The sequence below is a fragment of the Myxine glutinosa genome, chromosome 7 (assembly GCF_964187855.1).
Source record: "Myxine glutinosa chromosome 7, kmMyxGlut1.1, whole genome shotgun sequence".
Classification (NCBI taxonomy): Eukaryota; Metazoa; Chordata; class Myxini; order Myxiniformes; family Myxinidae; genus Myxine; species Myxine glutinosa.
Window position 1 is genome coordinate 60,816,820 of NC_136267.1, and position 25,828 is coordinate 60,842,647.

Genomic DNA, 25,828 nt, shown 5'->3' on the forward strand with positions numbered 1-25,828 from the left:
GATGTGTGACAAGGACGATTCGATTTGATTTTGGTGAAGATCTGAACATGGATTCGGATATGACAATTATTTAATTTTTAAGTGATTCTTCACCATTGAGTGATATGGCCAACCAGGCGGAGGTATGCTCTCTACTGAGTGCCGTTCTCGTTTATAAAATGTAATATCACGTATATTACAAATACATTTGTGCAAAATAATTGTATTATGATTGGTGTAAACCATGACAAAACAGCAACTCACGTACAGTCGCATATCTATATATCTACATATCTGGGCAGTGTCTGTGTGTCACTGAGAATTTCAGAATTCATTGGAATCTCGCGCAATGAAGCTAACTCCGAGGGCCTTTCACTCACTCACCGCAGGCAGGTGGGTGGTCTTTCTGTCTTCTGCCGTCTCCTATCCGGCCTAGCTCCCCCAGCTCTATCTGTGCTCTGTCCTCCAAATATTCCTACAGGTCACACAAGATCTGCCAGTAACCCTCTCTGGTGAAATTGCCAAAATCAAGACTCTCTGTTCACCTTCACTCTTTCATTCCTCTTTACTCCCACCTCTGGAACAAACTACCTCACTCTCTTCAATCCCACTCCTCCCTCCAGGTCTTTAAAACAGCTGTTCTCCACCATCTCTTGTCTTCCCCCATCCAAAACCTTGATCTCTTCTACCCCCGTTAATTCACCCCAGATCCACTATTTTTTTTGAAATCCCGACTTCTTTCTTTCCTGGAAGTTCTAGCAGTGTCCATGTGTTTTATACCTCCCCCCCCCCCCCCCCCGCCTTCCCATGACTCCTCCCCCCCAAGCCCTCTCCCTCCCACGGATCTTCCGTTGTACCTGTTCTCTGCTGTTGTACTTGTGTGCTTCCCTCTCTCTCCCTATCTTGTCTCCAGCTCCCTTTATTGTATGTTTTGTGTGTCCGTTTATCTTTTTACCTTCGCAAAAGCGGAAGGTTATGTTTTGATCGCTGTGTATTTATTTGTACTAGGGCATGCCCGTACTATATATATGCCCGTACTATATATCTATCTAAAATTATATCCCCCCCCTCTATTTACATGAAATGGTTTGGTCCATTCGCAACGCCAAAGCGAACGGCGAACGGCTTGCGAGTACAGTGACAATCCCCCCCCTCTATTTACATGAATGGTTTGGTCCATTCGCAACGACCACAGAACCCCCCCCTCTATTTACATGCAATGGTTTGGTCCAAAGCGAACGGCTTCCGGAGTTTGGTAAAGAAATCGCCATCGCGTACACAAACGCGCAGGAAAGCGAATGAATCGCAAATTCGTTTTTATTAGTTTTAAAACATCGTTTAACGCCAACATAGCGCCAACATAGTTTGCAAACGTGAAATAAATGAATACGCTCTCAAATGTGCCATCCGAGGCAGAGTGTGTCCGCCACGTTCGGCACACGCGCTAGTTCGCTGCTCTCTGATTGGTTGAATCGTTTTTTGGACATCGCTCGGTAAGTAATTGTCCGATTAATATGAAACCTTGAAAAGGCACATCCTCGGGTCCCCAGCAATATACCTGGCAAGTTTCAAGTATATCGGACCCGTGGTTGTCGAGAAACAGCGGTCACAGACAAACAAACACACAGACAGACACACACACACACAGAGATTACTGGAATTATAGATAGATGTCTGTGTGTGTGTGTGTATGTTATTCGCATAACTCAAAAAGTATTCAACCGAATTGCATGAAATTTGGTGGGATGATTGGTTATTATACGGGACACATTTGATTAGATTTTGGGAGCAATCGGGTCAAAGGTCAAGGTCAAGGTCACGAAAAGGTCAAAATCGTATTTTTACCAAGTACAGAACAGTAGCTGCGGCGAAGGTATGCGCTCTACCGAGTGCCCGTTCTAGTTGTCATTGATGTTAGCTCTTAAACGAGCCTCGATCTTGTATACAAAAAAATAAAATAAAATAAACTGAACTACTCCCTCAAACTTTTGTTTCCATGGTTGTGAAGTGTTTTTAAGTGCATGGTGGTGAGGTGTTCTGAATTTCGTGGTGGTGAGGTGTTTTGAATTTCGTGGTGGTGAGGTGTTTTTAATTACGTGGTGGTAAGGTGTTTTTAATTACATGGTGGTGAGGTGTAATCGTCCCAAACTTCCAGTCTGCACCTACCCTCCCGTGTGTATGTGCTGAGGGGTTATTTGTTGAATTTTCTATAAATTTTTTCAACTCTAAATTTGTGCAAAATAATTGTATGTACACATATATATATATATATATATATATATATATATATATATATATATATATATATATATATATATATATGTTTGTGGGGGTCGATGATGGAATCCCATAGTAAAGATAGGATTGCATAGTTATAGCATATATGCATAGTTATAGCTTATATAATACTTTGTATGTGTGTATTGGATTACCGTAGTGGCCATCCCACCTGCCACAAAATAAGTTGTGTTCACAGCATTGTAGATCGTGCAAAAACACACTGCAGTGACCATGAACAATAAAAAACCACCGTTTAGAGGCCATTTTTCCCCGCAAAGCGGGGGTTGGCCTTTTCAGGGACCGTGGTAGTTGTTGTTTTTTTTGGTCCCCTTTTTGAAGCAATGTTTTACGGCCGGATGCCCTTCCTGACCACAACCCTTTTTGCCGCCTTCAACGACAAACAGGGAATTACCAGTGAACTGGTACTCAATTAGCCGACCTCGGAAGGATGACAGGCCGAGTCAACCCCCCTGGCATTAATTCGGCGATCGACCGAGATTGGAACCCAGGATCCTAGGATCCTAAGCCGGCACCCTAGCCGCTAGCCCAACACCAGGCAACACCAGGCAACACCAGGGACCATGAACAATGCCGGATGGAAATGCTGCACGTCACTCAACAACTGCAAGAAAACCACTCCACAAATGCATTTATCAAATCTTGTCACCAGAAATCCAACTACGGCAACAACAATCCAACCACACCTCCACACACGGTGGCACTTCCATACATACAACACACTTCTGAAACCACAAGCCGCATTCTCCGTGAATACAACATCAACATCACCCACAAACCACAAACATCCTTACGAGCACAGCTGTCAAAGCCAAAAGGCCAGGTGAACAAATTTGACAGAACGAATGTCATCTACAACATACAATGTGAAGATTGTGAAGCCAGTTATGTGGGCCAAACATCCAAACACTTAACCACAAGGCTAACTGAACACCAACGTGCTGTAAGACGACAAGGCAGGTTGTCATTGGTTGCGACACTCATACACACACACACCAACACACATTCTCATGGAATCAGACCACGATCCTTGGCACAGGATATTTGAGAGTGAATCGCTAGATTGTCGAGGCCTGGTACTCTGATAAAAACTCCATCAACCGACACATCGACTTACACCCCACATACATAGTACTACGCAATCAATTACAACGTCAAAAACGGCACAGTCATTTGAATGCAGGGAAGCCCTGTGATTGGCAAAGACTTGAACCAATCCATCACGTGAAACGTCCCCAAAGGAATTTAACGGTTAACACAACCCTCAACGCCTCTGAAGAAGAGAACTAGTTTGTTCTTGAAACAAACTATTAAAAAATAATTAATATTCCTGAGCAGGCTATTAATAAAGAATTTTTAATTATTTAACTGCTCAGTGTGCTATCATTTATAATATGATTCCTGAGCTGCAAATCTTTCGACATGTCTATATATGTACAGTGCATTCAGAAAGTATTCAGACCCCTTCACTTTTTTCACATTTTGTTATGTTGCCGCCTTATGGTGAAATCGTTTAAATTCATTTTTTCCCTCATCAATCTACACTCAATACCCCATAATGACAAAGAGAAAACAGGATTTTAGAAAGTTTTTGCAAATTTATTAAAAAGAAAAAACTGAAATATCACATTGACATAAGTATTCAGACCCTTTGCTATGACACTTGAAATTGAGCTCAGGTGCCTCCCATTTCTCTTGATCATCTTTGAGATGTTTCTACACCTTGATTGGAGTCCACCTGTGGTAAATTCAATTGATTGGACATGATTTGGAAAGGCACACACCTGTCTATATAAGGTCTCACAGCTGACAATGCATATCAGAGCAAAAACCAAGCCATGAGGTCGAAGGAACTGCCTGCAGAGCTCAGAGACAGGATTGTATCGATGCACAGATCGGGGGAAGCCTACAAAAAAAATTCTGCTACATTGAAGGTTCCCAAGAGCACAGTGGCCTCCATAATTCTTAAATGGAGGAAGTTTGGAACAACCAGGACTCTTCCTAGAGCTGGCTGCCCGGTCAAACTGAGCAATCGGGGGAGAAGGGCCTTGGTAAGAGAGGTGACCAAGAACCCGATGGTCACTCTGGCTGAGCTCCAGAGATCCTGTGTGGAGATGGAAGAAACTTCCAGAAGGACAACCATCACTGCAACACTCCGCCGATCTGGGCTTTATGGCAGAGTGGCCAGACAGAAGCCTCTCCTCAGTGAAAGGCACATGGAAGCCCGCTTGGAGTTTGCAAAAAAGCACCTAAAGGACTCTCAGACTGTGAGAAAAGATTCTGTGGTCTGATGAAACCAAGTTTGAACTGTTTGGCTTCCGTCTGGCCACTCTGCCATAAAGTCCATATCGGTGGAGTGTTGCAGTGATGGTTGTCCTTCTGGAAGTTTCTTCCATCTCCACACAGGATCTCTGGAGCTCAGCAAGAGTGACCATCGGGTTCTTGGTCACCTCTCTTACCAAGGCCCTTCTCCCCCGATTGCTCAGTTTGGCCGGGCGGCCAGCTCCAGGAAGAGTCCTGGTTGTTCCAAACTTCCCCCATTTAAGAGTTATGGAGGCCACTGTGCTCTTGGGAACCTTCAATGCAGCAGAAATCATTTTGTAGGCTTCCCCAGATCTGTGCCTCGACACAATCCTGTCTCTGAGCTCTGCAGGCAGTTACTTCGACCTCATGGCTTGGTTTTTGCTCTGATATGCATTGTCAGGTGTGTGACCTTATATAGACAGGTGTGTGCCTTTCCAAATCATGCCCAATCAATTGAATTTACCACAGGTGGACTCCAATCAAGGTGTAGAAACATCTCAAATATGATCAAGAGAAATGGGAGGCACCTGAGCTAAATTACAAGTGTCATAGCAAAGGGTCTGAGAATATTTATGTAAATGTGATATTTCAGTTTTTTCTTTTTAATAAATTTGGAAAACTTTCTAAAACCCTGTTTTCTCTTTGTCATTGTGGGGTATTGAGTGTAGATTGATGAGGGAAAAAATTAATTTCAACGATTTCAGCATAAGGCTGCACCATAACAAAATGTGAAAAAGTGAAGGGGTGTTGATACTTTCTGAATGCACTGTATATTCGATTAAAAGTCATTCCTATCTTATTAAATACATCGTGCGGGGTTTTATACTGCCATGGTCCCGAGTTCAAGGATAACTCTTGTGAAAGATGATCTTTACGTCCACATGATTGCCGATTGATCAGAAGGTTTAATTCTCAAACCTGAAGGATGGTATCCTCCATGATGCAGCATTCCTTGCTGATGCCACAACAGAATGGCAGTTTTTAAGTGAATAAATCTGATCCCACTAGGGATCAAACACAGGTGCAGTGAAATTGCTATCAACTCTTAATTAAATGAGGCTTAGCCTCTATAAAATAAAGTAACCTATATACAGTATACCCTTTACATCTGGACAGTCCGTTCACTTTGCAACCAAAGAGAAAGTTCTGCGTGAATTCACCAACTTTCACAAAACTGAATCAGATGTTGTTCCCCTGACTTGTTGGATTTTTTTCAAATTATTTGCTGAATTGTGACTCATCATTGTCAATGAAACTCAGCCCCCCAAGCCAATTAAACTGCTTCAGCAACCTTATGTGTCTGACGGCATGGGGAGGATAATCCATATATATATATATATATATATATATATATATATATATATATATATATATATATATAGACAGTCACGTGAAAAAGTAAGGACACCCCATGTAAAGTTTTGACTTTTTCAACATATTTCAACATACAGCTATTTGATCTTCATTTCAACAATATTGATAGATAAAGGTGATAAAATATAACAAATATGAAACATTTACATTTTGTAGTCCATTGTATCGCATGTGGAAAAAGTAAGTACACCCCTACATTTATCACTACTTCAAATACCTAAAATTAGAATCAGGTGCACCAGCTCAGGTGCAAATGATTAGAACATCGTCAGAGGATCTTGGAGGAACCTGTCTTATTTAAACCTCAGACATTTCGTTTGGTTTGCTCTTTGTTGCTGAAATGTGCGGCGTCACCATGCCAAGATCAAAAGAGCTCTCTGAGGCCTTCAGAAAGAAGGGTATAGATGCCTACAAGTCTGGGAAGGGATTTTAAAAGATCTCCAAACAATTGGAAATCAATCATTCGACTGTCCGGAAGATCATCTACAAGTGGAGAAGATTCCAAACAACTGCCAACTTGTTCAGGCCAGGCCGCCCCAGCAAGTTCAGCCCGAGAGCAGACCGCAAGATGCTGAAAGAAGTCTCGAAGAACCCCAGAATATCATCACGGGACCTACAGGTAGCTCTTGCCACTGTTTATGTCAAAGTGCACGAGTCTACCATTAGAAAGAGGCTGCACAAATTTGATCCACATGGGAGGTGTGCCAGGAGGAAACCTTTGCTGTCCAGAAAGAACATCAGGGCAAGACTAAAGTTTGCCAATGAACACCTAGGCAAAGACCAGCACTTCTGGAACAATGTGTTCTGCTTTTCACAGATTTATCCCATCTCGTCTTCAGTTGTCATACCCTTCCTCCCATCCATGGTACACAGAATCTTGTGGTGAGGCTATTGCCCAGAAACAACTTGCTTTAGTCTCCTGGAAAGCAAATCCAAAGGAAGGAAATCTCATTTCCTTTCACAAAGCCCGAAACAAGTGTGTGTCCACCCTCAGGAGAGCCAGGAAACAATATCTCTCTGTTCTCAGGACAGAACTCTCTTATCTGTCTCCGTCTTCCAAATCCTGGTGGCGTCTGGTCAAATCTGTTTCTGGTGTTTGTTCCCCCTCCATCCCCTCCCTCACCTCAAATGGCCACATGGCTGACTCCGCACGTGAAAAAGCTGAATGCCTCAACTCTGTGTTTGCTGATAATTGGGAGAAGGCTGATTGGTCTGTAGTTGGTCTAGCTCAGAAAGTTGGTTGGCTCAAGGTCTAAATCTTGTGTCCCAAACCCATTCCTCTCTGTACCCACTGTACCCAGTCGTACCCAGCTGCTCCTGGACTCTGTGTCCTTTCCTCCTGACAAGGTGGAAAAGTTTCTGTCAACCCTCGACTCTGATTCTGCAACTGGACCTGACGGCATCAGCCCACGGGTCCTAAAATCCGGTTCTTCCGCTCTTTCACTCCCTCTCTCTGTTCTCTTCACCCTCTCTTTTGCTCAAGGTCATCTGCCATCTGCTTGGAAATCTGCCAACATCACCGCTTTGCACAAAAAGGTGCAAAAACAGATCCCAGCAACTACAGACCAATCAGCCTTCTCCCAATTATCAGCAAAGTCATGGAATCCATCATTGCTTCAGATATGAAATCTTTCCTCTTCTCCAATGGCTTGATCTTTGATCATCAATTTGGTTTCAGACCTGGTCACTCTACTCTTGACATGCTGCTTCTGCTTTCTCAACAATGGATGGAGGTCCTTAATGCCAAACAGGAAATTAGAGCCGTCTCCCTTGACATATCACGTGCCTTCGATACGGTCTGGCACCCCGCTCTGCTCACCAAACTCTCCTCTTTTGGTATCCATGGAAATCTCCACGCATGGCTGGCGGACTTCCTCTCTAGTCGTAGTCAACGTGTGGCCCTGAATGGGTTTCTCTCATCTCCTCTTCCTGTTCAGGCTGGAGTTCCCCAAGGCAGTGTTCTGGGCCCTGTGCTTTTTCTGGTCTTCATCAATGATCTCTCTGACTCTCTTGAAAATCCTCTCTTTCTCTTTGCTGATGACTCTACTCTCTGTCGCTCCATTCTTCATCCCTCAGATCAGCAGTCTGCAGCCTCCTCACTCTCTGCAGACCTGGACAAAATCACAGACTGGGCAAACAAGTGGAACATGTCTTTCAATCCTGACAAATCTCACACTCTTACGATGTCTCTCCGAAAAGACCGACTGGACAACCCTACCATCCACTTTCTGAATAATCCTCCCCAAGAAGTTCTGTCACTCAAGCTTTTGGGTCTCACTATCTGCCATGATCTTTCCTGGGAAAACCACATTTCAAATCTGGCCTCCAAAGCCAGTCGCAGACTGGGCATCCTCCGTCGTGTGAAGTCCTTCCTTGGCACACCTGAGCTCCTCACCACATACAAGGCTTTCATCCGCAGCTCAATGGAATACTGACCTCCCCTCTGGGCTGGTGCTCCTGCCTCACACCTAGCTCGTCTTCACGCTGTTGAAAGCAAAGCATTCAGAATCATTGGAATCCCCCGCGATGAAGCTAACTCCAAGGGCCTCTCACTCACTCACCGCAGGCAGGTTGGTGGTCTTTCCATCTTCTTCCGACTCCTCTCTGGCCTTGCCCCCCCAGCTCTCTCTGGGCTCTGTCCCGCAAATATTCCTACAGGTCGCACAAGATCTGCCTGCAACCCTCTAATGGTTAAACTGCCAAAATCAGGACTCTCTGCTCACCTTCACTCCTTTTTTGTCCCGCCTCTGGAACAAACTCCCTCACTCTGTTCAATCCCACTCCACCCTCCAGGTCTTTAAAACAGCTGTTCACCACCATCTCTTATCTTCCCCCATCCAAAACCTGGATCTTTTCTACCCCCGCTAATTTCACCCCAATTCCACTTTTTTGAAATACCAACTTCTGTCCTGGAAGTCCTTGTGTTTTATACTTCTCCCACCCCCCCCCCCCCTTCCCATGCCTCCTCCCCCCAAGCCCTCTCCCTCCCACACATCTCCCTGCTCTCAAATGTTGTGTGCTCTCAAGTGTTTGGGTGCTTCCCCTCCTCTCCCGATCTTGTCTTCCGCTCCCTCTTTTTATATATTTTCTTTGTCTGGTTGATTTGTTTGTGAAGTAAATGTTAGCTCTTTCACGAGCCTCGATTCAGTATACAAACAAACAAAAAAAAAAAAAAAATGTGCACTGGACAGATGAGTCAAAGGTAGAGCTATTTGGCCACAGTACCAGAAGACATGTTTGGCGAAAAGCAAAGACAGCATTTGACCACAAGAACCTGATACCAACTGTAAAGCATGGTGGTGGAAATATTATGGTTTGGGGCAGCTTTGCTGCATCAGGGCCTGGGCAGCTCACCATCATAGAATCCACTATGAATTCTTCATTGTACCAGAGGGTGCTTGAGGATAATGTGAGGCCATCTGTCGGAAAGTTGAAGCTGAACCGAAGGTGGACCTTGCAGCATGACAATGACCTTAAACATACCAGTAAATCCACCAAGGAATAGCTGAAAAGAAAGAAATGGAGGGTTCTGGAATGGCCAAGCAAAGCCCGGATCTAAATCCCATCAAGATGTTGTGGGGGGATTTGAAACGAGCTGTGCATGCAAGAAACCCCTCAAACATCGCACAGCTGAAAGAATTCTGCATGGAGGAGTGGGCAAAAATTTCTCCCAGTCGATGTCAGAGACTGGTAGACAGTTATAAGAAACGCCTACTTGAGGTTGTTTCTGCCAAAGGGGGCAATACCACCTATTAGAGCCAAGGGTGTACTTACCTTTTCCACATGCGAAATTTGCATTTATGTTTATTTAAATTATACACTGGACTACAAAATGTAAATGTTTCATGATATTTGTTATATTATATCACCTTTATTTATCAATATTGTTGAAATGAAGATCAAATAGCTGTATGTTGAAATATGTTGAAAAAGTCAAAACTTTACATGGGGTGTACTTACTTTTTCATGTGACTGTGTGTGTGTGTGTGTGTGTGTGTGTGTGTGTGTGTGTGTGTGTGTGTGTGTGTGTGTGTGTGTGTGTGTGTGTGCGTGTGTGTATATATATATATATATATACTGTATGCTTACTGTAATTCACTGACCAGTGTGCATGTGTGTTTGTTTGTCGTGCTACTCCTCCTCCAGTACTGAATTATAAGCAGTAGGCATGTTTTTGCTTCATGCACACAACGTGGGTTTTTATATTTTCGGGTGTGATTGAGGCAGCTGTCAATTGCCTGTATACTACCCAATGAAGTTATGTGTCAGAAGAACGTCTTGCATGCTACAAACAAGATCGCCCTTGGGGTGGGCTACTCTGCTAGTACAACAAAAGGAGCAGCACTGACCCTAAATGCGACATGACTCTGACATTAGTTGCAATACAGTGTGTGTGTGTGTGTGTGTGTGTGTGTGTGTGTGTGTGTGTGTGTGTGTGTGTGTGTATGTGTGTATGTGTGTGTGTGTGTGTCCAGGGCATAACTTTTTTTGAACCATGTGAGCTTTTGTACTTCATATTTCTTCAAACTATCTTTTGTACATCAAATCCTTTATTATGAGAATACGAAGCAGATTATTTAACAATTGGACCAATATGTTAGAAGACAAAGTCACGAAGAGTAGAAATAGGCATTATCAGCTTGCCGGCACGGCACAAGACAACCTGGTTTTATTTATTGATTTGTAAGCAGTGAAGCCACTTCAATATTTGTCCATGTCCTTCCTTCCATCTGTCCCTCAAAAATGATGACGAACTACCTTTCTAACCCAATGTGTTTATTTCTAAAGGGTTCTCAAATGTAATTCTCGAGGGTTCTAAAGGGTAATTTCTAAAGGTTTCCCATGGTTTATAAAGGGTAATTTTAATGGGCTCTGAAGGGTTCTAAAGTGTAATTCTAGAGGGTTCTAAAGGTTGATTCTAATGGGTTCCAAAGGGTAATTCTAGAGGGTTCTTAAGGGTAATTCTAGAGGGTTCTGAAGGATAATTCTAAAGGGTAATTCAAAGGGTTCTACAGGTTAATTCTGAAGGGTTCTAAAGGGTTTCGTTAGTTTCTAGTCTTTGCCTATTTCATATTTAAAATGCCAAACTGAACCGCTTCATTTGGACATGTGTGCCATTTTGTTTGTTTTTTAAGTCGTCTCTGTGTTTACTTACTTTCCATTTGAGGTTCACATGTGTCTCTCCAGGCCATAATCTTTCTACCGTTGATCTTTTGTCATGAAATTTTCAATAAACCTTTCTTTTGAGAATATGGTGAACACCAAATGAATAATATTTACCTTTTCTTAGCTGTTGTGTTTGTCAAGTTTAGTTTGAGTACAAAGCAAATCTGATCATTGATAAACTTTTCGTTCCAAAATTTTTCAAAATATAATACATACCCCCAAATTTGATATGAAATATATGGAATTTGTTTGTAGCCATGTATAATACACACCTCGACATTTGCAATACTGCAGTCAAATGAACCCTTTGATGACAAGAATATTAGAGAGTCAGTTAAATTGCTAATTGTGAGTTCACCTTGACTCTTGCTGTGTTGGCAATAACACTTCCTACATTTCCTCACTTCGTGTCCATAAAGATGGCTCTTTTTATAAGATCGATTCTAAAATACACCAACAAATGAAAATTAAAGCCAATCACATTAAAGTCGTGTTGAATGATCGTTTTAAGGCCATCTTCCCCGCTAGAGCGGGGGTTAGCCTTGCGGGCCCCATGACAATCATGGTTCCCTGTTTGAGGCAATGTTTTTATGGCCGGATGCCCTTCCTGACGCCAACCCTTGGTCACGCTCTTACGATGCGCAGGGATACGGTGTACCTATTCTAAACCGGGGTACACACCGGGATCATTCATCCCAGCATGCTGGTACTCAATTTGCCGACCTCGGAAGGATGACAGGCTGAGTCAACCCCCCTGGCGTTAATTTAGCGATCGATCGGGATTCGAACCCAGGATCCTAGGATCCCAAGCCGGCACCCTAACCGCTAAGCCAACACCAGGCTAAACATTAACCAGGCCAACATTAAAGTCGTGTTGGCTGTTTATATTCAAGCACTGACACTTAGTTCGGTGCTTTAAGATGGCGGGCCCCCTTATGATTTTGCAAGGCCAATTAAAAAAAGAACCTAATAACTCATGACATAAATCCTCTTAAATATGACTTCTCCATACATTACTTGGTGTACTTAGCGATATATAAAGGCAACAACACGTGTCGCAAAATGATGTTCTGGACTGGATGTGAAAACCATTTAGATTTGTTACCATGAATAGTATGGCACCCTAACTTCTAGATACAAATTTTTAATGAAAAAAATGCGTATTCTATTCAGAAAATCGCGGTGCTATCATTACTTGGAAAATTAAACGCAGCATCAAACTCCAGCTTCCTTTAACTTGTGTGTTATTTATGTGGAGACAGCCACATCTTGTCCACAAGTGGCTATGAAACACATAAGTGCATGTGTTTGGATAACGTCACGTCCCATAAGTATTTTTGGCAAATAGTAGAAAAAAAAAAATCAGAGTAGTTAGAACAAAAACAAATAAACCAGGCTCACCTTCACCTCACCCTTCTTCCCCTTGGATCGTAGACAGTCAAAAATGCTTGCGTTTTCCTTTGTCGATTCCTCTCGAGCCTTGGCGAGTGACCGTGGTGTGTCCAGTGTCGATGCCTTTTCTATAAAAAAAAATCATGAGGAGATGGACATGGAGAGGTGTGTCACAAAAAAACTACACAACAATCATAGCATTCGTGTCATTCAACTGAACCCAATCTTTTAGAACGTGTCGCTAATCATTAAGAACGTGTCGCTAATCATTAAGAACGTGTCGCTGTTTTAATTTTTTTGCAAAGTTGAGGCTCGTGGGAAGAGCTTAAACAGAACAGAAAACAAAGTGGGCTGCAAAGTTTACAAGGGTTGGAAAGCAGCCTCAAAAAGAGAGACAAATAGCAAACGTTGTCAGACGTGCTGTACGTTCACCATCAAAATTACAGGATAATGCTTAGCTCCATTTCAACAAGTTTATAGGGCCTAGATTTAAAACAAAATAATCGATAAAGTAACCTTGCCATGCATGCAGTCATGTGTGTATAAATCGTATATATATATATATATATACTTTTTTCTTTTTTTTAACGGCGTAGCCCATAGGGCCAAGCTGTCTCGAACAGTGTTTGTCCATCTGTATATATGTCCCCTCAAACGTTTACCAATCAGAGCTGAGGATCTGGTAACACGACAGGGTGATGTGATTACGTCTGATGTCATTACGGCGATACGGCGGCTGATTCACCACACTCCGGCATTTTGATTCCAATTTTGTTCAGGCCGAACATATTGTCGAACCTGTCATATATCACAATCGCCATGCTCTACCTCTACGTTTTTCATTCAGTGTGAAGCGCAAACAAACCGATTGTTAAAAAGACCATCAAATATCGAAAGCATTGGCATTACGGCTCTTCCATCAAAATGGTACGTATAGGCCTTAGGCTTTATCCCTCACCTTCGGACCGCTTCGGACAAATTAAGCCCAGGTTTCTTAATACAGTCGTGTATTGTTTCAGTAGTATCGTTTTCATAATAGTAATAATAATAATATAGTAAATATGACCATAACACTATAATCCCAATATAGTGAATACAAAGTTGATGGATTGAAGCGGTGTATGGTTCATGAATCAATGATAAGCGGTGTACGAAACTAACAACCGCGGAAGGAATTTGCCTCGGTTTTTTGATACCACGTTATTAACCCAATCCTTGTGAGGTATATAGATTACAGTAGATCTTCCCTCAGTTCTGAAAGTAAAACTTACCTCACGGATGTCGGGAAGGAAACTTAAAGGAGAGAAAACTGGAATTTGGAAGGAAGAGGGATTTGGGTGGGGTTAACGAGGGTAGAAAAGGTCATGGCTTTGGATTGGGGATTATCTGAGATGGTGGTGAACAGCTGTCTTGAAGACCTCGAGGGAAGAATGGGATTGAAGAGGATGTGGAAGTTGATTCTATAGGCAAGAAAAAAGAGGAACGAATGAGTGAAGGTGAGCAGTGATCCTGGATTAGGTCGTTTCACCAGAAGGGGGTTGATGGTGGGCAGTGTGAGGCCTGCGGAAACCTGGCAGGACACAGCATGGAAAGAGGAGTAAGTGCAAGACCAGAAAGGAGGCGGTAGAAGACAGAGAGACCACCGGACCTGTCTGCGATGGGAAAGTGATAGGCCCATAGACTCAGCTTCATCACGGGAGATTACAATGATCTTGAAAGCCTTGGTTTCCATGGCATCAAGCTGAGCGAGATGTGAGGCAGGGAGCCAGACCAGGGCGGAGAGCAGTACCCCCATCAAGCTGTGAATGACACCCTTGTAGGTGGATAAGAGTTCAGGTGTGCCAAGGAAGGACTTCGTACGATGGAGGATGCCCTTGAGACCCATTGACCCTACTTAGATTGACCTTTAGCTTTTAAGTCATTGACCCCATAAGATCCCCACAGACCCTTTTAGACTCTTAAAGACCTATACACCATTTAGACCACTGGGGACCTTGTTTGGACACTTTTGACTCCTTAACATGCCTTAGACTCGATAGACCTGCAACATACCCTTTAGACCTCTAAATAGAAACATACCCTTTAGATCTTTTAGACCATTTTATATGCTTTTAGACCACATTTATCCATTGAACTTATGGACCGTTTAGACCCCTTGACCCGTTAGACCCTCTATGCCTTTTAGACCTCGAAGACCTTGTGACACTTAAGGACCCTAAGACCTTGTCGACCATACAGACCCTGTAAGAACCCTTAGACTTGTCTGCGATGGCAAAGAAAAAAGCCCCATGAGGCAAAGAGAAAGGTCCCACATGGCAAAGAGAAAAGTCCCACGTGGCAAAGAGAAAAGTCCCACGTGGCAAAGAGAAAAGTCCCATGAGGCAAAGAGAAAGGTCCCACGTGGCAAAGAGAAAAGTCCCACGAGGCAAAGAGAAAAGTCTCACGAGGCAAAGAGAAGGGTTCCCAGTGCTATCCAAAAGAGATATAGGTGTATTTAAAAGAAAAGAAAATTGAAAATGCTTAAATGAGGTCCATGTGTAAAATAACTCCTGGCTAAATTGCAATTTTTGAAAATAAAACCACTAGTAAACTAGAACGGCACTCAGTAGAAAGCATACCTCTGCCTGGTTGGCCATATCACTTAATGGTGAAGAATCACTTTAAAAATTAAATAATTGTCATATCCGAATCCATAAATCAGATCTACACCACACTCGAATCGATTCTTCCTTGTCACACACACAACCTGTCCACCAAGTTTCGTCCAAATCCATCCATAACCTTTTGAGATATCCCGCAATGTATCGTTTTTGGCCCGATCTCCCAATGGTGAAGAATCACTTTAAAAATTCTAGTAGCCAGATCCATGTTCAGATCTTCACCAAAATCTATTCATTTCGTCCATGTCACATGCACTACCTCTCTGCCAAATTTCGTCCGAATCTGTCCACAACGTTTTGAGATATTTTGTTCACAAACAGACAAACAAACAAACAGACAGGGGTGAAAACATAGCCTCCATCCACCTTTGGTGGCGGAGGTAATAAAGTTACTAAATCTACTTTAAAGGTCACTTTTTTAAACAAACAAAACCTGTAAGCATGTTGTTCATTTGGATGTCGCATTTTTTGCATTTGGATCTTTCTTGTTTGTGAGCATGACATTTCAAAATGCTGTGGACGGATTTGGATGAAACTTGGTGGACAGGTTGGGTATGCGAAGGAAGAATTGATGATATTTTGGTGAAGATCGGCGTTGGGATATTATCGTTTTTTTTGTGATACTTCACCATTGAGATATAGGACCAAAAGCGATATATAGCATGATGTCTCAAAAAACGTTGTGAATGGATTCGGATCAAAGTTGGTGGATGAGTTAGGTATGTGACAAGAAGAAGCCGAATAGATTTTGGTTCAGGTCCGGATGCACATCCGGCCTATCAGTGGGTACACAGTGGAAACTGTTCAGCCTGTCGGAGGTATGCCTTCTATTGAATGCCACTCCAGTTAAATAATATATTGCCCATTTTATTACCCTGCAGTCTGAATAAGAGAGTACCCAGTCATGTACCTGCATAGTTGATCTTGGCACTGCCCGATGCTGGCAAGCGAAGGGTAGCTGTATATGGAATACAGACAGTTTGAGACAAATAAATACAGATTTTCACAACAAAAAAAGGATCAAAAGTTCTGCACTGCAACTTTACTTTACCACATCACTTGGTCCATTTTGACACTAGGACAAATTCAGCGTTCTGATTACTTTGGACTGAAATACATTTCCTGGCAATCTTCAACCAAATTTATCTTTGCTGTCAGCAATTAAAACATTGATAAAACAGGTGTACTTTTTAACAAGCTCACCACAACTGGTGTCCACAGCGTACACCTCTCTCAGACCAAAGTCGTCAAGAGAACGCGCGCCGTCCAGGCGCTCGGTCTGCGACGCATTACGGAACAGCACGGTTGCACGCTGCTCAAAGCCGCACTTGGCTCCGATAATGGGTGCCACAATGCGCAGCGGGGCACGGGGGCTCACGCGCACAAATGTCTTTTGTGTGCGGTAGAAGTTAACCAGCACACGAACCGTGGGCTGCCAAAACATAACAGGTGGTATATTGGAGGAACGTGCAGATGAGTGGGCGATGAAGATTTTTTTTTTTTTTTACAAGGGAAATGCAAGGCAAAAAAAGAAAAGTACGAATGAAGGACAAGCGAAAAATTTCAGATTTGCTTGGAAATTCTTCTGCAGCTGTTTTTGGATCCACAATTTATTGAACGCCAAAAAGAATGGCTGTGCTGGAATGGCTTAACAAAGTCCTCGCATCTATGTTAGAGCAGGAGTTCTAAAACGAAGCATCATTTCAGCACGTGACCCTGCAGTGTGCTGACCATTCGCACGACACCAAACCTTCCCACCCCGTCACACTTCCTTTCACATTCCACGGTGACTGTTTCACCCACGCAGCACATTCGGTCAAGCATCTGTCACAGTCGTGCCAAAACACGTGTTCTCCAAACCTTCTCTCAGATACAGAACTCCGAAGAGTTCCCCTATCTCTCACACTTATTCATGGCACTACTTACTCTGTGCAGGTTTTTCCATCTCTCTCTCTCTCTCTCTCTCTCTCTCTCTCTCTCTCTCTCTCTCTCTCTCTCTCTCTCTGACAGACTATCTCAGTAGTTGATGGCAGATGGTGAAACACAAACCATTGGGTATCAGCGGTATCCTCAGAATGATCTCATCTCATCTACAGGTCAATGAGATCTTGGTCTTTCATTTTTAATTTGGCATTCAAAAGGCCTCGTCTGCAGGAGATGAACGCAATCCCACATTCACCTCTGGCATCTCTTTGGGACGGCGTCGGTCCCGCTCAGCCGGAGGTGGCCTTCTCCGAAGCACTACCAGGCCTGGCTGCAGCTCTGCCAATGTCGCATTGGGCTGTGTAAGTAGAAACAGGAGGAAACATGAGCAAATCGATTCATTACCCGACACTCAGCATCTCAAACTTCATGTCAATTGTGTGACAATAAAATATACAATATTTGGCAATGTACTCATGACCACTTGCACAGTATCATTTCCAAACTGATTAAAAATACATCATTGCTGGGGGTTGCAGTGCGCTGCCTGCAGGAGGCGCCATATTGGGGACCATGTTTAACTTCAGAGGGGACATTAAACGAACATAACATTTTCCCCAAAGGACAATCTGCATTTGCTTGTCGATGTTTAAATTATCAAACCACGGGGTTTGTCTATGCTCTACCCTCAAAATGCTGAACATCAAGCGAGGAAGCAGCATGTACCGTTTTTAAGTCTTTTGTATGACTCAAAGTTGAAGCTCTAAGCACAATCCCATCTAATCTGGTCGACTGTAACCATGACGACTCTCACCGTAATATAATTTGTGGTCATAAATTAAACTTGTATTTTTGTGAAAGGCATGAAGCCCATGTCGTGCACATTGTCATGTGACTCTCTCTACGCTGCCACACAACTTTGTACGATATAAGCCTGGATGACTCCTCTCTTTTGTGTTGTCAATTGTTTCACTATTTCAAACACGTTGCTTTCTGAATATTAAGAACCTTACACAATAAGCTACTGTTCAATCCAAATAAGTAAACATTTTGTTTCTTTGTCTTCTTTTTGTTGCCATGAAAAGTTGTTTAGCAGGTCTTGTGATTGTTTGTTCACAGTGGCTTGGCTTTTGTTTTGTTTTTAAGTCATCCTAACCTTGTTTCCTTGCTAATTGTACTTTTATATAAAACAAGCATTCTGAGTATTGCGCTGCAATACATGTCCCCTACCGGCAGGCTGTCGTCCGGAAAACTGTATGAATTATATAATTACCAACTCACGGTCTGAGGTAACTCGGCTAAAAATTAGCCGATTTGCACCAAATAAAGTTCATGAATGGTTGCACAGACCCCTACTTCTCACTAAAAGGGGAAAAAGAATGTAAATCAGAGTTAAAATAAGCCCGCAAGGTCGCTCCGTGAAGTAGCCTGCACGTATTGCACTGTGTGAATTATATAATTACCAAGTCACGGTCTGAGGTAACTCGGCTAAAAATTATCCGATTTGCACCAAATAAGGTTTATGAATGGTTGCACAGACCCATACTTCTCACTAAAAGGGGGAAAAGCATGTAAATTGGAGTAAAAACAAGGAATATTAACAACTTTGACTCACCGCACTCCAAATTATAGTCCGGAAAACTGTTGGGGAAATTACCAAAGTTCAAAGTGCCATAACTTTGTCAAAAACGATCGAAACGTCGTGAAGTTCGAACTCGATCTGTAACTTATCATGAGGAAACCATGTACCAAGGTTGAAATCATTAGCTTTAAGAGTTTAGAAAAAAAGTCCGGAAAATTGTTCTTTGCGTGGTGGACTGACAGACTGACGGTCTGACGGACTGACAGACGGACGGACAGACTGACAGACGGAGGGACGGCGTGCAAACCTATAGTCCCCTCCGGTGTACACTGGTAGGGGACTAATAAGACCAAAAGACTAACAACGGCGTAGCCGGGCTTGAAAAATATTATAAACCTCAAACACATATAATTAGCTTTTTAAACAGTCGCTAATGTTGTTTATAACATTAAACAATGAAATTTTGAGGAATCCAGACATCCGTGAGGTAAGTTTTACTTACAGAACTGAGGGAAGATCTACTGTAATCTATATACCCCACAAGGGTGGAGGTGTGCTCATTTACCAAGTAGCTAGCTAGTGCTTGCCAAGCCAGCCGTTCCTTAATGGTTTTGAATTGAGTACTTGCTTGAATGCTTAAACCACTTGGCGATCTCTCCACAAGAAACTTGGTAAATGAACACACACCCAATGTTCTTGAGATCCGACTATAGATCGACTGTAATCTATATACCCCAAAGAGGAATGATCCTGCAGCTCCCGCAGTGAGCGGGTGTACTAGTAAATTAAAATGTCGGTTGGTGGAGTCAGCCGCCACAATGACATCATAGACGTAATGACATAACGGACACAAAACTGCCGCTACTTTAATATATAGAAAATGATACATTTTAACTTGCAGTAAGTTTGCAGTCACTACGAAGGGATTAGTGTTACGATTAGATTTACTATAATACTAACGTTACGTTATCATTATTTCGAAAATGATATTACCATTAAAAAACCGAGGCGAATTCCTTACTTCCGCGGTTATTAATTTGTGCCGAACACCATTTATCATTGATTCATGAACCATACACCGCTTCAATCCATTAACTTTGTATTCATGACATTGGGATTAAAGTTTTATGGTTATATTTACGATATTATTATTTTTGCGAAAACAACCACTGAAACGATAAACTACTGCATTAAGAAACCAGGGCTTAATTTGTCCGAAGCGGCCCGAAGATGAGGCATAAAGCCTAAGGCCTATAGTATCGTATTGTTGGAAGAGACGTACCGCTGATGCTTTCGATATTTGATGGTCATGTTAACAATCGGTTCGTTTGTGTTTCACACTGACTGAAAAACGTAAAGGTAGAGGTAGAGCATGGCGATTGTGATACATGACAGGTTCGACGATATGTTCTGCCTGAACGAAATTTGAATCAAAATTCCGGGGTGTGGAGACTGGAGAGTCAGCCATCAGACATCAGACAGTAATGACATCAGACGTAATCACATCACCCTGTCATGTGACCAGATCCTCAGCTCTGACTGGTATACGTTTGAGAGGATATACATACGGATGGACAAACACTATTCTGGACGGCTTTGCCTTATGGGCTATGCTGTAAAAAAAAAAAATTTTTGCTGCTAAATTCCTAAAGTCTAAATGAAAGTAGGTATACTGGAAAGTTTTCAGAGATTATAATAATTTTTATCATTTCAGCAGCAACAACAGGAGCAGCCACAGCAGAAACAGGAGCAGCAGCAGAACCAGGAGCAGCAGCAGAAACAGGAGCAGCAGCAGAAACAGGAGCAGCAGCAGCAGCAGCAAAAACAAAAGCAGCAACAGTACCTTGAAAGGAAGTGGCTGACAAGCACCTTTGGAGAAGAGCTCCAGAGTGTGTGCTGCTGTATTGAGCTGGTATCGGCGACACAGTCTCACCAGGATGTCCATAAGTGGCAAGCTTGAGGGTAAGAGGTGGTTGTGAAGGTGAAGAAGAAGAGTGCGCCTTGTTTTAAAAAAAACACTCGCATACGACGACCTAGCTATCAAATTTGTGAAATTTCTATACAATCACGACTTGCTGACCCTTTCATAAACTTTGAGAGCACAAGATGCTCCATCATACTGACCACTAAATTTTTGATTTTGCACCACTGAACCCCATCCAAACCTCCCTCTCCCTCTCCCTTCCCCCCCCCCCCCCCCCCACCCCATCCTCTCTCTCCCCAGTTCTGCCAAATAGTTTGGTTTAAAAAATGCACATAAATAAGCATTGTATTCAAACATTTCTGGGGCAAGGGAAAACCTTCCCTTGGCTAGGCCTCAAAAGTAATATAACTTTAGTTTGAAAAAGTTATACAAAAAAATCCGAGATATATAAACTGACAAGCTACTGACAAACCATTACACAGATTTCATTCACTGTTATTTGCCTGCCTTTGTTGTATTGACAATTATATAGCATTATAAATGAATGGTCTTCCCTGCATTTGTTAATCATTCGGGGGAGGAGGTGTGGGGAGGAAAGGAGAATATAAAGGGAGTCATATTGTCAGAGTTATGTACATCTCGATCCACGTATGAGCCATGTTCATAGAAACGTTTCAGGAAAGCCAAACCTTTTATCAGCTTCAACGAGACGTTCCTGGCCCGAGGGCAACACCAGAGTGAAATTGTGCTGGCAACATGGCGGAATGGTCTGTGGGTAGACAGGAAGGTCTTCTAGGGCCGGTCCATGGCACACGTGTTGTCCTTCAGTTGGCCGTTCCCGACGTGCTGGTCGGGGTGGTCGGCCACTGGGTCCAGGTGGAGGAGGAGGCGCTCGGTGTTTCATCGTCTCTCTGCAGGAGTTCTTCGAACAACAGAACAGGGGATGAAATTAAATAAATATAAAATAAACCCCTTGCTTATTATCAACTCATACCAAAAGATGCAACGAGCAAAGGCCTTTTAGGGAAGGAACAAAAGCCTGTTTTATGTAATTTAGGTAAGGGAAGGAACAAGATTAGGCAGTCATGGAAATATGACTACGTACTAAGGTTAAAGCCAACATTCTTTGACTGGAAGCCCTTTTAGGCTGGATTTGCACTGTTTAGACATTACTAGAGAGGTAAACACCCCAAGCCAGCGAAAAAAACACTTAGAAAGCTAATTATGATGGCTTTCCTGGAGCGATGAAGTAACAAGATTTTATTTTGCATTTTAAAAATATTTCTCCACTCAAACTAGAATATAAAGTGTGAATAATACGATTAGGTGCGCAGAGATTATCAGATGTCCGACTACAACAATGTAACCCCAAAAAACCCAAAAACTGAATGTGCAACCAATGACAAATTACATCAGCAACATTTTCCGTTGATTGCATTGTCGGTTCACATTTCCTACTTTCACTGGAAGATACGAGGCCATAGAGTAACCAAACAACCATCCATCAAACTTTTGGACGGAACCAAAGAGTTCAAATTGTGAAACAGTCATTTTACGAGGGGTAAGGAACGAGGAGAGAGGTTATAACGGTCGTGATTGACTAAACGAGCCACTTTCACCAAGTTATGCTGAGATGGCAGGTTAGGCCATAAAATGTTAGGGCATATCTGAAAGCCAAGGTAACTTTCACATCACATTACCTCTATGGATCTTGGGGAAGACAAGTCGAACCTCAGAACAATAGAACAGTCTCGTCTGGATCTCGAAGCTCTTGCACCACTTGATTCATGCTACTCTCTCAACGCTTGCTCTACTTCTAAAGCTTTCATCACAAATCACTTTATCGCTCACTCGCAAAAGTACCCGTCCACAGTGACGGGAAAAGTTTAAGTTAATCCATCAATTTAAATTATTTCATGGAATTTTAATTTAGGTTAATTGTGTTGTGCTCTTGGTTTCACATTGACCCAAAGTTTTTGAGCTAATTATACCACCCATCGTAAAATGGTGGTGCAACATGGGGTGGCGGAGGTTGAATGTTCATGTTCATGTTGATTTTAAAGATAACTGGAAGGGACAATAAAGTGACTGACAATATTGCATCAAGAAAAGTGAAAAGAAAATGCAAAGTAACAAATCGGTAGCTTTTCAAACGCAGTGTGGGAAGCGGCTGCCATAAACGTGAAAGAGAAGAACGCGCGGACAGATACCATGGTTCACTTTATATAATAGACTTCCCTTCCAAGGAACTTCACCACAAAAAGAGACCACTAGGCCCATCAAGCCTGCACAATGGTTGCCAACCTAGACAGTTTGTCAGAGCTCTATCCTTTTAAAATGTTGAGCATCAAGCAAGGACGCAACACACACCATTTTAAAAGTCTACAAGTCAGGAGACGACGATGATTCACAAGCGAGCGGTATTCAATGACAAAGGACGGACTACTTTGAAATGGCCGTCCTTTGTGACCTTTAAAAGTCAAAACCGACATTGAAAATATATAAATAGGAATGTATTATCTGTTATGAGACTAGTTAGCTACACAATACCGAAAATTCGGTTCGATTCCGACAACTCTGAAATTTTGACCTTTGTGACCTTGAAATGTCAAAACGAAGGTTACTGACCTTGAAATAAGATAGAAAATAATGTATAATCAGTTATGAGACTAGTTAGCTACACAATACCGAAAATTCGGTTCGATTCTGACAACTTTGAAAATTTGACCTTTGTGCCTTCAAAGGTAAACGGTCGAAGATTATGAAATTTGTTGTAAAACTTGTATTTCGTGATGTATGTGATAATATAAGATTATCTACGACATTTCACCCTATCAGGCAGCAAAAAATGTCATAAAACCACCAAAAATCGACTTTTCTAAATTTCGTGACCTTGTGACCTTGACCTTGGGGCGCAAATGAAAAATCGAGCTCCGTGGGGCTAGACACATGACGTTGGCCTAACCAAATACCGAAATCCCTGTCAGATTCCACCAAACCCCTCGGAGAAGATGTAGCTTGAAATCGATTACCCCCTAAAAAGACATCTTTTTCAGGCGTGGCTCCGCCCACAATCGGCGCAATACGCCCACTCTAGGCAGGACATAACCAGTTAATGATATCAACCTCCCACCCAAGTTTCATCAAGATCGGATGACATAATCGGGTAGTTATGCTGCGGACAGACAGACAGAGACAGACAGACAGACAGATGCTGCGGACAGACGGACAGACAGACAGACAGACAGACAGACACCCATGACGAATATAGTGGTCACTCTGTTTGATAACTCGTGAACCAATTATATAACTAATTACTTGGCTGTGATTTGAAACGCCAACCTCCTCGATTCAGAGCGGACGCTCTAATTCTAATGAATTATGTCATGGTGCTCACAGAGTGTTAAATTTAAATTTATTTTGGACCTCTTTGAAGTTTATTATTAAACATTATTTTTCGGTCACAATGCTAAATGGAAGTTTTTCTTTAATTACCTCCACCAACCGAGGTGGATGGAGGTTATGTTTTCACCCCCTGTTTGTCTGTCTGTTGTTTGTTTGTCTGTGAACAAGATATCTCAAAATGTTGTGGACGGATTCGGACGAAATTGGGCAGAGAGGTAACGTATGTGACAAGGACGAAATGATTAGATTTGGGGAAGATCCGGATTCGGATCCGGCTAGTATAATTTTTTAAAAGTGATTCTTCGCCATTGGGAGATAGGGCCAAAAACTATATATAGCAGGACGTCTCAAAAATGTTGTGGACGGATTTGGACGAAACTTGGTGGAGAGGATGAGTATGTGACAAGGACGAATCGATTCGATTTTGGTGAATATCTGAATATATGGTTTCGGATACGAGAATTATTTAATCTCCAAGTGATTGTTTACCATCGAGAGATCGGGCGAAAAGCGATATCTAACATGATATTTATGGACGAGTTATGACTAAACTTGGGGGATGAGTTGTTTCGGTGACAAGAACAAGCCAATTCGATTTTGGTTCAGGTCCGAATCCAGATCCGGCCTATCAGTGGGATACAAAACAAACTGTTCAGCCTGGCGGGGATATGCGCTCTACCGAGTGCCGTTCTAGTTAAAGGATTGCCTTGCACTGCCACCTTTGCGCAAATACTTTCAGTATAGGCTACTGTTATTAACAACACTGGTATGGTTTGTTCAACTTTACGATAATCCTCAGTACGTATCTTAATGCAACGTTAAACAAACTGATTCCATGTTGAACTTGTAAGGTTAAAATGTACATCGTTTGGTATCATGCTATTCTTGTTCAATGTTGAGCTTTGTCTGCGTGTGCAGCTTTTCAAACGCAGCGTGGGAAGCGCTGCCCATAAACGGGAGACATCTGAACACACAAACAGACACCACGATTCACATTGCATATTAGGGAGTCGAAGCCTCGTCACCTAAAGTGCAAATATAAATCGTTGTCCAACAACAAAAAGGTTTACCAAGACAATTCAAACAGTAAAAAGAAAATCATTAGAAATCTGGATACCATCTGACTATCTCGACATATAAAACACAGATGGTTGTTTGTTTCGTCCGTTCGCGGTTATGCTGATTGGCTGGTGTGAAGCAAGGTGCAATGTGATTGGCTCCTGGCAAGATTGAATAATGTATCGTACAGGCTTATTAAAAGCTGATATTCCAAATCTGATTTCATATTTCATGATCTGAATTCATGGCCTACATAATTATGTCGAAATCTAGAGTGAATTCAGAAAAAAATGTAGGAAAAAGCGATTTTTTAAATTAAATAACTACATAATAGGATCCACGAGACATGAGGTAAAATGGTTCATTTTCTTCATTTTTCCAAAGTTCATTTTTTTCAATCTTTTAAAGGTAATTATTGTTTATATGATTTTATTTTACATTGTCCAGGGACATCGGTCATGATCTTTTTGGATTTGGATTCCACTCTTATACATTTTTAACACACTTATCAATTTTGGGTAGGGGATATATAGATTTAGGTAGATCTGCGTAGGTATTATGCTCCGGCTGTCGTGATAGGGAATCCTCACCTGTAATAAGTTCTGTCTCACCCCTATGTCGGATAAGTTGGACATGTGTCCCCACCACGAGGAGGCGGGGCTTGTTAACTAGAATTAGGGCATAAAGATAAGATTCCATTGTACATTGTCCCCTTTGTGATCATACATGTGGCCCGTATGGCAACGCACCCATAGACATTAG

The 25,828-nt window shown here is 42.3% G+C and overlaps 1 protein-coding gene across 1 annotated transcript in view; it reads right to left on the minus strand.

Annotated features, from left to right (window-relative positions):
* The window catches only part of LOC137431281 (uncharacterized), a 129,752-nt gene that overhangs the window by 68,462 nt on the left and 35,462 nt on the right, over positions 1 to 25,828 (minus strand). Inside the window, exons 2-7 of the mRNA XM_078781814.1 lie at positions 21,292 to 21,524; positions 20,522 to 20,633; positions 17,353 to 17,454; positions 16,377 to 16,605; positions 16,084 to 16,131; positions 12,523 to 12,641 (exon numbers count right to left, since the gene is read on the minus strand). Of these exons, the coding sequence (XP_078637940.1) occupies positions 12,523 to 12,641; positions 16,084 to 16,131; positions 16,377 to 16,605; positions 17,353 to 17,454; positions 20,522 to 20,633; positions 21,292 to 21,506 (825 nt within the window). The 5' untranslated portion in view covers positions 21,507 to 21,524. The remainder of the gene's footprint in view (positions 1 to 12,522; positions 12,642 to 16,083; positions 16,132 to 16,376; positions 16,606 to 17,352; positions 17,455 to 20,521; positions 20,634 to 21,291; positions 21,525 to 25,828) is intronic.